The sequence below is a fragment of the Mauremys reevesii genome, linkage group 4, assembly GCF_016161935.1.
Source record: "Mauremys reevesii isolate NIE-2019 linkage group 4, ASM1616193v1, whole genome shotgun sequence".
NCBI classification, from domain to species: domain Eukaryota; kingdom Metazoa; phylum Chordata; order Testudines; family Geoemydidae; genus Mauremys; species Mauremys reevesii.
Window position 1 is genome coordinate 103977073 of NC_052626.1, and position 12375 is coordinate 103989447.

Below are 12375 nucleotides of genomic sequence, written 5' to 3' on the forward strand. Positions count from 1 at the left end.
CAGACGGGTGCTTAAGAGTCTTGAGAAATATGTCCAAATCACTAATAAATTCTCCCTACAGACCTCGGACCCAAAACAGCAACCCTTCTCCCTGTCTGACTGGAGGACAGACCCTGTAGAAATGGTACACTACTTACACAATATGCTGTGCATCAAGGGTAGGCTTGGAAAGATTGTTAGTAAATGTCAATTTCATCGTACATACAAACTGAGGAAAATATATTTCCATTGCCTATCTGTACATTTCTATTATTGTCAAAGAAAGAAAAATGCTGGTTACTAGAGTTTGATTTAAGGATATTTATGTTGTATATTTTGACATACGATGTTGACAATTTGTGTTTTAGCAGTGACAAAGCTTTAACTTTTTGAACCTCAACATCAAATGCCATTAAATAATTATTGTCTGACCCACACATTTTCCCACCTCCATAATTTTCCAAAACTATGAAAATTTTAAATTGGTAAGAATTGAAAAAAAAATCTTTACAAATAAACATTAATATTATCCATCAAAATTACAAATAAAAAACCCCCAAAACTGAATTCTACCATGTTTACTAATGGGGCTGTAGCTGTCATATGTTTAGTTTTAGGTGGGGGTAGCATGTTCCCCACTCCTCCTAGTTTTCAGTAGTGGGAGGGAAGAACACAGTGTCTAAATCTTGCTGTTTCTTCTAACACAACATCCAGCCTTTTCTCTCTGTCCATTCCACCAAAATTCTCATCAAAACCTTCATCATTTCATGACTTGATGACCCCTAGCTCCTTCTCTCTGGCCTTGACAAAGGCACGCTTGACAAAAAGGTACTCCAGTCCAATCAAAATGCTGCTTTTAGGATCATTTTCTTGGCCTGTTGCTCTGACTGTATCCCGCACCCCCTCCCAATTTACAACCCTCCACTGGCTTTCACTTTTGCACTGCAAACATACACCACTTTTTCTTCACCTTTAAGATTTTCATGGCTGGGGCCTGCCCTACCTTAATGATCCATTCTGGCCTTCAGTCTATGAAACTCTACCAATAAACTCTCAACCCTCCCAACAATACCAGCCTCTAGTGCCTGCTCATCAAAATTTCCCCTCCAACACCTTTGTGCTCTGTCATATACTACCTCTTATGCATGGAAGAAACTCCCCATAAAAATCTGCAAAGCCACCCCTGGTATCATCTTTAAAATTTCTCTCTCCTGTGATACCTACAAAACACTTGATGAAAACTAGGCAGTTTGTGTGCTGCAACTGCAGGGTTTTCCATTCAAGATTACCATTTTTCAGCAGCTTTGTCTTCCCCACTCACTGGACTGTTGTATCCATCTGTTGTCTCTTGTCATTTGCTTATGTTGTAAGCTCTTTGTAACAGCCACTCTTTTGTTACATGTGCATTTTGCCTATCACAATGGGTTCCTGCTAGGGACTCTTCCCAGAATGGATTTAGCCTAATAACACAAAATATCAGCATTTTATACCAATCTAATCCTTGAGAAATAAAAACATGGAAGACACTTGAGAGGAGGAATAGGGATATACCGTTCCATAGATTTTAAGGCCAGAAGGATCCACTATGATCATCTACTCTGACTTCCTGCATAACACAGGCAATATAATTTCACCCAGAGATTCCTGCATCAAACCCATAACTTCTGGTTGAACTCCAGCATTTTTTTCTTTTTTCTTTTCTTTTTTTTTAAGAAAAATCCAAGACTTCAAGCGATGAAGAATTCACCACAGCCATTAGTAAAGTGTTCCAATGGTTAATTAATTACTCTTGCTCTTAAAAATCTGTTCCTTATTTCTCATCTGAACTTGTCTAGCTTCAGCTTCTGTCCATTGGCTTGTTATGTCTTTGTTTGTTAACTTAAAGAGCCCTCTACTGACAGAAACTTCTTCTCCATGTAGGTATTATAAACTATGATGAAGTCTCCACCCTAACAGCCTCCTTAATAAGCTAAAGAGATTGACCTTTAGCCTCACGCTATACATGCACTTTTTCTAGAATTCAAATAATTCCTTTAGTTCTTTTCTGAATCCTTTCCAATTTGCCAATATTCTTTTTAAAAAGTGTGGACACCACAACTGGGCATGGCATTCCACTAAGGATGTCCCTGATGCAATATCCAATGGTAATAACACTTCCCACTTTTCTACTTCTACTAGATACTCCCCTGATTATATGTCCAAGGATAGCACCTGCTCTCTTATAGCCACCACACTGCATTACAAGCTCATATTCAGCTGGTTATCCACCATGACCTTTATTCATTTTCTGAGTCACTGCTTTGAAAAATACAATCCCCTAACATGCTACAGTCCCCTAATACGTGACCTAAATTTTAGATTCCTAGCTATTTGACCTGGCATTAGCTGTATTAAAAACATATTTTGTTCAAGTAAATCCAGCTTACCATGTGATCTAGACCAGTGGTTCTCAAACTAAGGCACGCGCCGCTTCCTATAGCCCCCATTGACCTGGAGTGGCAAATTGTGGCCAGTGGCAGCTGCAATCAGCCGAACCTGTGGACGCGGCAGGTAAACAAACAGGCCCGGCCCACCAGCGGCTTTCCCTGGAACAAGCGGCGGCCCTAGTTTGAGAACCACTGATCTAGACCTCTCTGCAGAACTGAGCTGCCTCCTCCACCAAGTTTTGTCATCTGCAAACTTTACCAGTAATGATTTTATGTTTTCTTCCAGATTATTGATAAATATATTGAATAGCATTGGGCCAAGAACAGATTCTGACTAGAAACGACCCCACTGGATGATGATTCCCCATTTCCTTTAATTTCTTATGATTTGTTATATGAAACATTGTAATTTATATGGTTTAATAGACCTTATGGGCCACATTCTAATCACACTTAACCCAGTTTTACACTGTTGAAACTCTGCTGATTTATGGTAATGATTAACATCAGTGTGAGATAAATTAGATCTTTTGGTTTATTGTGTACCAGATGGCAAGATATTGTATATTTTGACTGATTCCAATAGATTATACTTCAACTGCATTAATATGGGTAATAAAGAGATGCTGGAATGCTAAAGGTGATGCAGAATCAAAAGAAAACAGCAACTATGTTTCTGACTTGCCTAGTACTACAAAAATTAAAGAAAACTGTAGTTCTGCTGGTGGTTCTTTAAATGTGAGACTATTATGGATGGTTGACTGCTTTTTGGCTTAGGTACAGCATATCTGCTCTAAATCTGTTAAGAACATTAAATAGATTATTTGCTTTTATTTGCAGCTGTAAAACAACATTTTATTGCAAACAAAAACAGACATAAGAAGCAGCAAAAGACAACAACATCAGCCTAAAAAAAAAAACTTTTAGGAAAAGATCCCACACACACACTTAAGGCTACACTGTCTGGTCATACAGATTTTGCTACATACAGTTTTTAATATTTTGACTACCCTAATTCCCACATATCATGTTTTCACTGACCGTCATGGATTTTGCACGGTCACAAAGAACCTCCTTCTACTTCAATGGAGAAAGAAACACACTACATGTTCATCTTCCTCACTACAGTGTTCAACTCAGACTTCCCCCACAATCACACAACACACACTGCATACTTGTGCACAATTGTCTAGCATATTTGCTAATGTTGCTGAGATTGTAATTAATGTTTTCTATTACATATATTGTAAGGGAGATTAGTATGTTTCCTTATCTGTTGGAGGTAAAAGATGTGAACACTATAAGTGGAAAATGTATTGTGTGGGTGTTAGGTCATGGTGAAGAGATGTCCCATAAATTGACATTTCCTTGCTTTTAAGAACATAAGAACGGCCATACTGGGTCAGACCAAAGCTCCATCTAGTCCAGTATCCTGTCCTCCGACAGCAGTCAATGCTAGGTGCCCCAGAGGGAATGAACAGAACAGGTACTCATCAAGTGATCCATCCCCTGTCGCCCATTCCCAGCTTGTGGCAAACAGAGGCCAGGGACACCATCCCAGCCCATCCTGGCTAATAGCCATTGATGGACCTATCCTCCATGAATTTATCTAGTTCTTTTTTGAACCCTGTTATGGACTTGGCCTTCACAACATCCTCTGGCAAAGAGTTCTACAGGTTGACTGTTCGTTGTGTGAAGAAATACTTCTTTTTGTTTGTTTTAAACCTGCTGCTTATTAATTTCATTTGGGGATTCCTAGTTTTTGTGTTGTGAGAAGGAATAAATAACACTTAGTTATTTACTTTCCCCACACCAGTCATGATATTATAGATCTCTATCATACCCCCCCTTAGTTGTCTCTTTTCCAAGATGAAAAGTCCCAATTTTATTAATCTCTCCTCATATGGAAACTGTTCCATATCCCTAATCATTTTTGTTGCCCTTTTCTGAACCTTTTTCAATTCCAATACATCTTTTTGAGATGGGGTGACCACATCTGCATGCAGTATTCAAGATGTGTGTGTACCATGGATTTATAGAGGCAATATGATATATACTGTCTTATTATCTATCCCTTTCTTAATTATTCCCAATATTCTGTTTGCTTTTTTGACTGCCACTGCACACTGAGTGGATGTTTTCAATGAACTATCCCCAATGACTCCAAGATCTCTTTCTTGAGTGGTAACAGCTAATTTAGACCCCATCACTTTATATGTATAGTTGGGATTATGCTTTCCAATGTGCATTACTTTGCATTTATCGACATTAAATTTCCTCTGCCATTTTGTTGCCCAGTCACCCAGTTTTGAGAGATCCTTTTGTAGCTCTTCACAGTTTGCCTGGGACTTAACTATACTGAGTTGTTTTGTATCATCATCTGCAAATTTTGCCCGCACGTTATACCCCCTTTTCCAGATGATTTATGAATATTTGAATAGAACTGGTCCCAGTACAGACCCATGGAGGACACCACTATTTACCTATCTTCACTCTGAAAACTCACTATTTATTCTTACCCTTTGTTTCCTATCTTTTAGCCAGTTGCCAATCCACGAGAGGAGGTTTTTCATTGGGCGGAGTTCCGCCCACCACCCCCTCTTTTTTTTTTTTTTGCTTGGACAGTTGAACTCTCAGAGCAATGGGTGGCAAAAAACCTAGAGCTGGCCCTGGTAGGATGTCAGGCTTACTCAACCTATAGTATTTATTGATATAAGAATTAGCTCAGTGAAAACAAGTGCAGCCAACAAACCCAACCAAACAACATGTCAGGATGCATAAGGAAAATACTGAAAATGTTATAATGTCATTGTATAAATCAATGTATTTATATGCTTACCCTATCTCAAAAGGATATCGCAGATATAGAAGGCATTCAGAGACAGATGACGAAACCCGAGGCATGGAAAAACTTCCATATGAAAAGAGATTGGACAGATTGGAATTGGTTAACTTACTTAGGAGTCCAAGTCAGAGATTTAGGACAGAGTTATAGAGAATAATGACTATTACAGAGAAGATCAGCTGAGTACTTCAATTTACACCCTTAAAATACTGTACAAAAAACAAGAAAGAATTCCATGAAATTAAAAGGAAGCAAATTTAAAACTGATAAAAGAAAACGGTGTTGTCACATTGCATAATTAATCAGTGGAACTTGCTACCACAAGATATCACTGAGGCCAAAACCCTGTAGGATTAAAGAGTATCGGACGCTTACATGGATAAAGAGAACATCCACAGTTACATTAGATGCTAAAAAACAAAAGGAATGTAAACCCTTGTATTTCAGGGAGTAGGCCAACCTCTGGCAGGCACCAGGAAAAAACTTCCCCTAGGAGCAAGTTGTTCCATAACTGGAGTTTCTTTCCTCAGAAGCATCTAGTACTGGCCACTGTCAGAGACAGGATTTTTGACCATTGGAATAATTCATTCTAGCAATTCCTGTTACTATCAGTGCAGGCATTACAGGTTTAAAAATCAAATGCATTATTAGTAGAGTGATGCAGAAACAAAAAGATACTTTATGAAAGTATGAACATGCCATGGCATATGAAAATTTGTCTTTTTCCTAAATGAACTTCAGTAAATGCACCATTAAACCTAGAAGGGATGCAAACAAACCAGTAATGAACAGTGACATTTTCTGCCCTTTCTAAATTCTGACAAACTGGAAAACAAATAAATTCTAAGAAGTCTTGGTACAATGAACATCTGTGGCCTGGTTGTTTAACATAAGTTAATTAGAACTGTCCTTTGCATAAGGATATATATAAACTATTACTTGAAGGGTTCAAATGCCACAGGATCACGTCTTAGAGTTTATATTATCTTTCTGCAGTTACAGAGAATGCTTTGAAAACTAAATGCAGACACTTTCATTAAGAAATAAAACATTATTGACAGAGTCACAAAATAGGGTCTGTTAATACGGAGATACCATACACTCATTATTTCAGGGAATACTTACTACAGTTGTATAATTTTGAATCCTAGGATACCACAGTAAATCATTTCCTTATGGATTGTTTTCACTCTATTTAAATCCATGACTTTTTTTGCTTTTAATTTACAATATTAATAAAATTTATCACTCACAACATAATTTAATTATATGTGCATAGTAATCTGATATTCAGCCAAGATTTATTTATTCTATAGAAAAAAGATTATGAAAAATATCAGAGGTATGTGATCTCAAAAACTGTAATGCAACTGAAATACAGTATAATTAAACTTTCAAGGCATACTGCAGGGTCCATTTGTTTTCCCTGGCCTTTGAGAAGAGTTAGAGGAGACTGAAGCACTAGGCAATGTTAAGATATAATTTATACTTAGAGCTTCTGCTTGGTAGAAAGGAAGAACTGATTAACATTACAAAATGAAATACAAATGTAATTTAATTGATAGGAGACAAAGAACCTGTGTAAGGGCATATTTTACTGTTCTAACTCAAAAGGATAAATATTTGAAGTTATGGATGCAAAACAGACTAAAATTAATATTACTGCATCACTAAAACCATGCAGTTTAACAGTTTAAGCAAGAGGCCTTATCCTGAAACTCTTTATTTAGGTGGGTAGTCGTTACTCTCACATTCATCCTAGTTACTTTCATGGAAGTCTGTTGAGAGTAAAGATTTCTTGCATGAATATCTGTTAGCAGAACTGGACCCAGGTTGATTTATAAATTATTGCCAACATGAAAAGGAATAGGTCCAACGTCCAAGACCATAATTATTGCCTCAGAGACACAGGCCTATCAGATCTGTTGCCCAGCCCAACCCAGAGTTAGAGACAGTGATGGTTAGCAAGGCAGACATTTTATTAGACATTTGTAATCATTTGGATATTTTAATATCAAAACATATCCAGAGCCTTAATTTGTTTCCTTGTAGGTGCTTCTTCTGGGTCCGGCTACCTCAGTCTAGCCAATTTATTTATGAAAGCTTTTATTACAATTTTATATTTAATACATAAAATACATGTATCCTCTCTTAAAAAGCCACAGAGGGGAACTGCAAAAATCAGATGCCTGACAGAGAAGCTCTTTAAAGGTTGGACTGCATTGGAAACTTGAAAGATATTTTAAGCAGTTGCTTAAGGCTGAGCTCTGATGCAAGACTCAATTTCTCAGAAACAGACGTTTGGGCCTCACTGAATGAACATTTGTGTGGGCAGATTACAACCTTACATGTCATGCAAATTGGGTTGCTAGATACATAAAGAATATTTGCACATGATTGTGCATGGTGGACTGGACACATAAAAGTAAAGACCAAACAGAATTCCTCTTCATCATTGGCAATTAATGCTGGTTACTGCAAATGGTGATTATTTGGCCTTGAGCTTTCGGGTCTGGGTTTACTTTCTCCATTGTGAACTGGCTAGTATTGATTTGATTTGACTCAGATGGAAGAAACAAAATAGCTTTTGTTTAATAAACGCAGCCCTGCCAACTGCCAAGTCTCACTTCTTCCAAGAGACACTTATTTTTTCTGAAGAGTTTTAAAATCAACTTTAAAAGTCTCCTCTTCTTTTGAGGGAGTATGCTGTGTGTTTTTTTCTGTGACATTTATCAAATTAACGGTAGAGTTCCTGTTTGTTTTACACCACCCCGGTTTGTGAGCCTTGTAATTCAGGTCAAATTCAAGAGCTAGAAGATGGAGCCAGACAACTTGTCCGGTACGTTTCAATCAAGCCATCAACTTTCTGTGCCTTGAACTAGAAGCCCTACCCGGGAGTGAAGTCCCAGTCCTCCCGGGAGAGGTTTTCCTCCCCACGGCTCAGGGAGAAAAGCTTTGTTCTGCTACAGGCACTTCACGTTCACCCCCTTCCCCAGGATCCGGGTTAATTGATACCAAGAGTCCATAGTCCCAGCAAAATGTCCCCTCGCCTCTCCCAGCGAGCGGCAGCCACCGAGCCGGGCAGCGTGGTGAGAAAGTTACCGATTGCAAAGGGCAGAGCGGGGCTGCAGCGCGCTGCTCTCTTACCTTGTGCCTGAACTCCCTGGCTACCTTCCGCTCCATGACAATGGGGGGCCCCGAGCCGGCAGCTTTCCTCGGGCTTGTTTCCTGCTCACGGGCAGCTGCTCCTGCGGCTCCTCCTGGTCCCCGGCAGACAGGCGAGGGGTGCAGAGCCCAGGCCGTGCGCTAGAGGGAGCGGCGCGGCTCTGCTGGAAGGGCTGAGTGCGGCGATAGGGCACCTGCAGCTCAGCAGGGTGCTCAGCACTTTCAGTCCCCTCTCCACCGCCAGTTCCTCCCGGCTCGCCTCCTGCAGGTAACCACTGACACTCAAGGAGCAGAGAGAGCCCTGACAAACACATAGCTGCTGAACCCAGCTCAGCTCCCCTCCTCACCCATTTCTGTAACTCTCTTTTCCTTTTCCCAGGCTAGGGGAGTCACCGACTCTGCTTGCTCCCTTGCAGCTGCTTGTTGCAAATTGGTCACTGCCCTATGGTCAGCACCAATCATTTAACAAAACACGAACCGGGCTCCTAAAACCGTGATATTGACTTACAAATCATGAGTTTTCTTTTAAACAAATACATTTTGAAAGGGTTTGGGGGGGGGGGGCTGGTGGGAAAGGGGTGTGGAGATTTGAACCTTTAGGGCAGGGGTGGGCAACCTTTCAGAAGTGGTGTGCCAAGTCTTCATTTATTCACTCTAATTTAAGTTTTCACGTGCGGCTCATACATTTTAACATTTTTTAGAAGGTGTCTCTCTATGTCTACATATTATATAACTAAACTAGTTTTGCATTGTAAAATAAACAAGGTTTTCAAAATGTTTAAGAAGCTTCATTTAAAATTAAATTTAAAATGTTGATCTTATGCCACCAGCCCGCTCAGCCCGCTGCCGGTCTGGGGTTCTGTTCACTTAGGCTGGCAGGCGGCAGCGAGCTGAGCAGGGCCTGTGGCCAGGACTCCAGCTGGCAAGGGTCCAGCAGCCAGAACCCCAGACCAACAGCAGGCTGTGCAGGGCTGGTGGCTGGGACCTCAGCCCACTGCTGCTCAGGGGTTCCATCCGCCGGCTCCTGCCAGCCGGGATCCCGGCTGCCGGACCCGCTCAGCCCGCTGCCGGTCGGGGGTCCTGGCCCTGCCCACATACAATGGGTACCTACCTTCTCCCTGGTTCTGGCCCATTCTCTTCCTCTCTCTGCACTGAGCTCAGGGTGGGAGTGCACTGAGCACAGGGCTGGGGGTGAAGGGTCTGGCCAGGAGCTAGAATGAGGGAGGGGGCTCAGGGTTGGGGCAGGAGGTTTGAGTGTGGGGCACTTACTTGGGCATCTCCCATTTGGTGTGAGGGGTGCAGGTGGGAATGTGTGGGGGGGTGCAGGAGCTCCTGTTTGGTGCTCAGAGTGGGGGTGGGGATGTGGAGGGTGCATGGAGTGTGAGGGGGCTGGGAATGTGGGGGGTGCAAGAGTCAGGGCGGAGGGCTGCGAGCATTTGAGGGGGGTGCAGGTGTCAGGGCAGAGTGGGTGCTGGGGATGTGTGGAGGTGCCAGAGTCAGGGCTGGGGTCATGGAGGGAGGGTGAAGGAGTCAAGCAGAGGGCTTGGGTGTGTGTGTGTGGGGGGTGTCAGGGCAGAGGGCTGGGTGTGTGTGTGGGGGGGGCATCAAGGCTCAGGGCAGAGGGCTGGGTGACTGTCCCCCTCAGAACTCCCAACCCCTCTGCTCCTTGTCCCCTGACTACCCCCTCCTGGGACCCCTGCTCTTAACTGCCCCCCAGGACTGCACCCCCTATCTAAGCCTCCCTGCTCCCTTGTCCCCTGACTGCCCCCCTAGAACTCTACCCCCTACCTGTCCCCTGACTGCCCCGACCCTTATCCACACCCCTGCCCCCAGACAGACCCCCGGGACTCCCATGCCTATCCAACCACTCCCCGCCCCTTAAAAGGACCCAGAACTCCTGACCCATACAACCCCCCCTGCTCCCTGCCTGCCCCAACCCCTCTCCACACCCCTGCCTCCTGACAGGACTCCCAGAACTCCCGACTCATCCAACCCCCAGCTCCTTGTCCCCTGACCACCCTCCAGAGACCCCACCCTAACTGCCCCCAGGACCCTCCTTGCTCCCTGTCCTGACTGCCCTGACCCCTATCCACCCCTGCCCCCTGACAGACCCCGGGACTCCCATGCTCCCTCCAACCCCCTCTCCCTGACTGCCCCCTCCAGAGACCTCTCGCCCCTAACGACCCCGCCTGGGATCCCACCCCCATCCAATCCACCCTGCTCCCTGTCCCCTGACTGCCCCCACACCTTATCCAACCCCCCAGCCCTGGACCCCTTACCATGAGGCTCCAAGCAGAGCCAGACATGCTGCCCCACGGGAGCAGACAGCCCCACCCCTCAGAGCGCTGCGCGCATGGCGGCAGGGCTCCAGAGGAGGAGGGGGGGCTTGCTTGCTGCTTGGGGCATCACAGCCCAGCAGGGACGGACCGACTTGCGGCGCGCGCCGTGGGGAGGCTTGGGCCTTTGCCCACACCCCGCATTACGCTCTATGCTCCTGCCCCCCGAGGGGGGGAGGAGAGGGCAGAGGAGAGAGCTGGCCAGGCTGAGGCAGGATATTTGCTGGCACTCTGAGTCCCAGCAGGCAGCAGCCATTAAAAAAAAAATTGTGCCCACTTACCCACACACACACATGCCATAATGCCCTGCTTTCTTTTTTAGTGTTTCCAGCCAGGTTTTCATGCATTTGTCTGCATCCTTGACAGCTTGGCACTCTCATTTTGTTCATGTTTTCTTGTATTTTTTCTTTTTTTTCTAGGTGAATAGTCAAGACATTTCAGCTTTCATAAAAAACAAGAAGTTTTTAGCCTTTGTACTTATAAAGAAAAACTTAAATACCTGAAGCTCCAACGCTCCAGCACCAGGAGGCAAAGAAAAGAGAACCCAAAGTTGTTTTTTGTTTGTTTCTTAAAGCTGCATTGATTCATGATTTCTGAATGCTTGGGGTTGTCAGTACTGCCACAAGAATAAAGATTTTTTTTTAATGGATGTTGAGAGTGTCTCATAAGCCCATCTTTCCTGGGGCCGAGGCTTTAATAAAACCAACAAAGATTGACAGACTAGTGATAAAAATGACTAGAGTTGGCAACACTGATAATTCTCTTGGGTGAGGCTGAGGGCATGAAGAATCAAGTGAGAGTTTATTGAACTAAAACCTTTGGCAATTTCCCATTTGAGTTTTACATCATGGCGTTCTTGGTATGCTGCTCTTTGACCACACCAGAGTGAAGAGGATCAGCACCTTGCACAATCTGGTTGGCAGTTTGTAAAGCACTGGTGACATCAAGCAATATTATTTATAAATGCAAAATATTTTGGGCCATAAAATAACTTTTCAACTGAAAAGAGCAAGTCATAAACACTGTGGTGTAATTTGAATGACTTTTCTTGCATCCTCTCAATACAAATCAGATGCAAAGTTATGACAAACTATAAAAACAAGTCTGCCAAAATAAGGGAATTTAGATATGTTTGCTATTTTTCAGTCCCTCCTTTAGTACCTAGTACCTGCAGTTGACATGGGCCTGATCTTAATTATGAGAGCAATCCTTATTCAGATGAGCAGTCCCACCGAAAACAGTGGTTATTCATGTGAGTAAAGTTATATACATGCTTAAATGTGTATAGGACTGGGGCCTAGAGCTTCTGAAAAGAAAAGCAAGATTGGGTCCCTGGTCAGGAGCCCAATTTGAGGCTCATTGAAGTCAATAGCAAGTTCTCCATTGATTTCAGCAGGCTTTGGATCAGGCCCCAGATGCAATTCCTAAATACAATGGGAAGAATTGAGGCAGATATGATAGCAGCCTCACCTCTGCAGCCTTTGCTTTCAACCTGGTCCCACTTAAAAAAACCCAGTTTTTATGCTTTTCCAGCAATACACATTCATTTATTTAATAAATAGGACCTAATAATATGCATTTCTATAAAACAATGTTACAGGGAAGTTACATTATTATAAATATG

The 12375-nt window shown here is 43.0% G+C and overlaps 1 protein-coding gene across 4 annotated transcripts in view; it reads right to left on the minus strand.

Moving 5' to 3' along the window:
- Positions 1-12375, minus strand: part of USH1C (USH1 protein network component harmonin) — a 105569-nt gene that overhangs the window by 87340 nt on the left and 5854 nt on the right. Inside the window, exon 1 of one of the 4 annotated variants that reach the window (XM_039538673.1) lies at positions 8398-8829. The exons of 2 other annotated variants lie outside the window; for them this stretch is intronic. In XM_039538673.1, the coding sequence (XP_039394607.1) occupies positions 8398-8433 (36 nt within the window). In that variant the 5' untranslated portion in view covers positions 8434-8829. Of the gene's footprint in view, positions 1-8397; positions 8830-12375 lie in introns of those variants that run through there. One more of the 4 variants, XM_039538672.1, reaches the window with a different exon arrangement.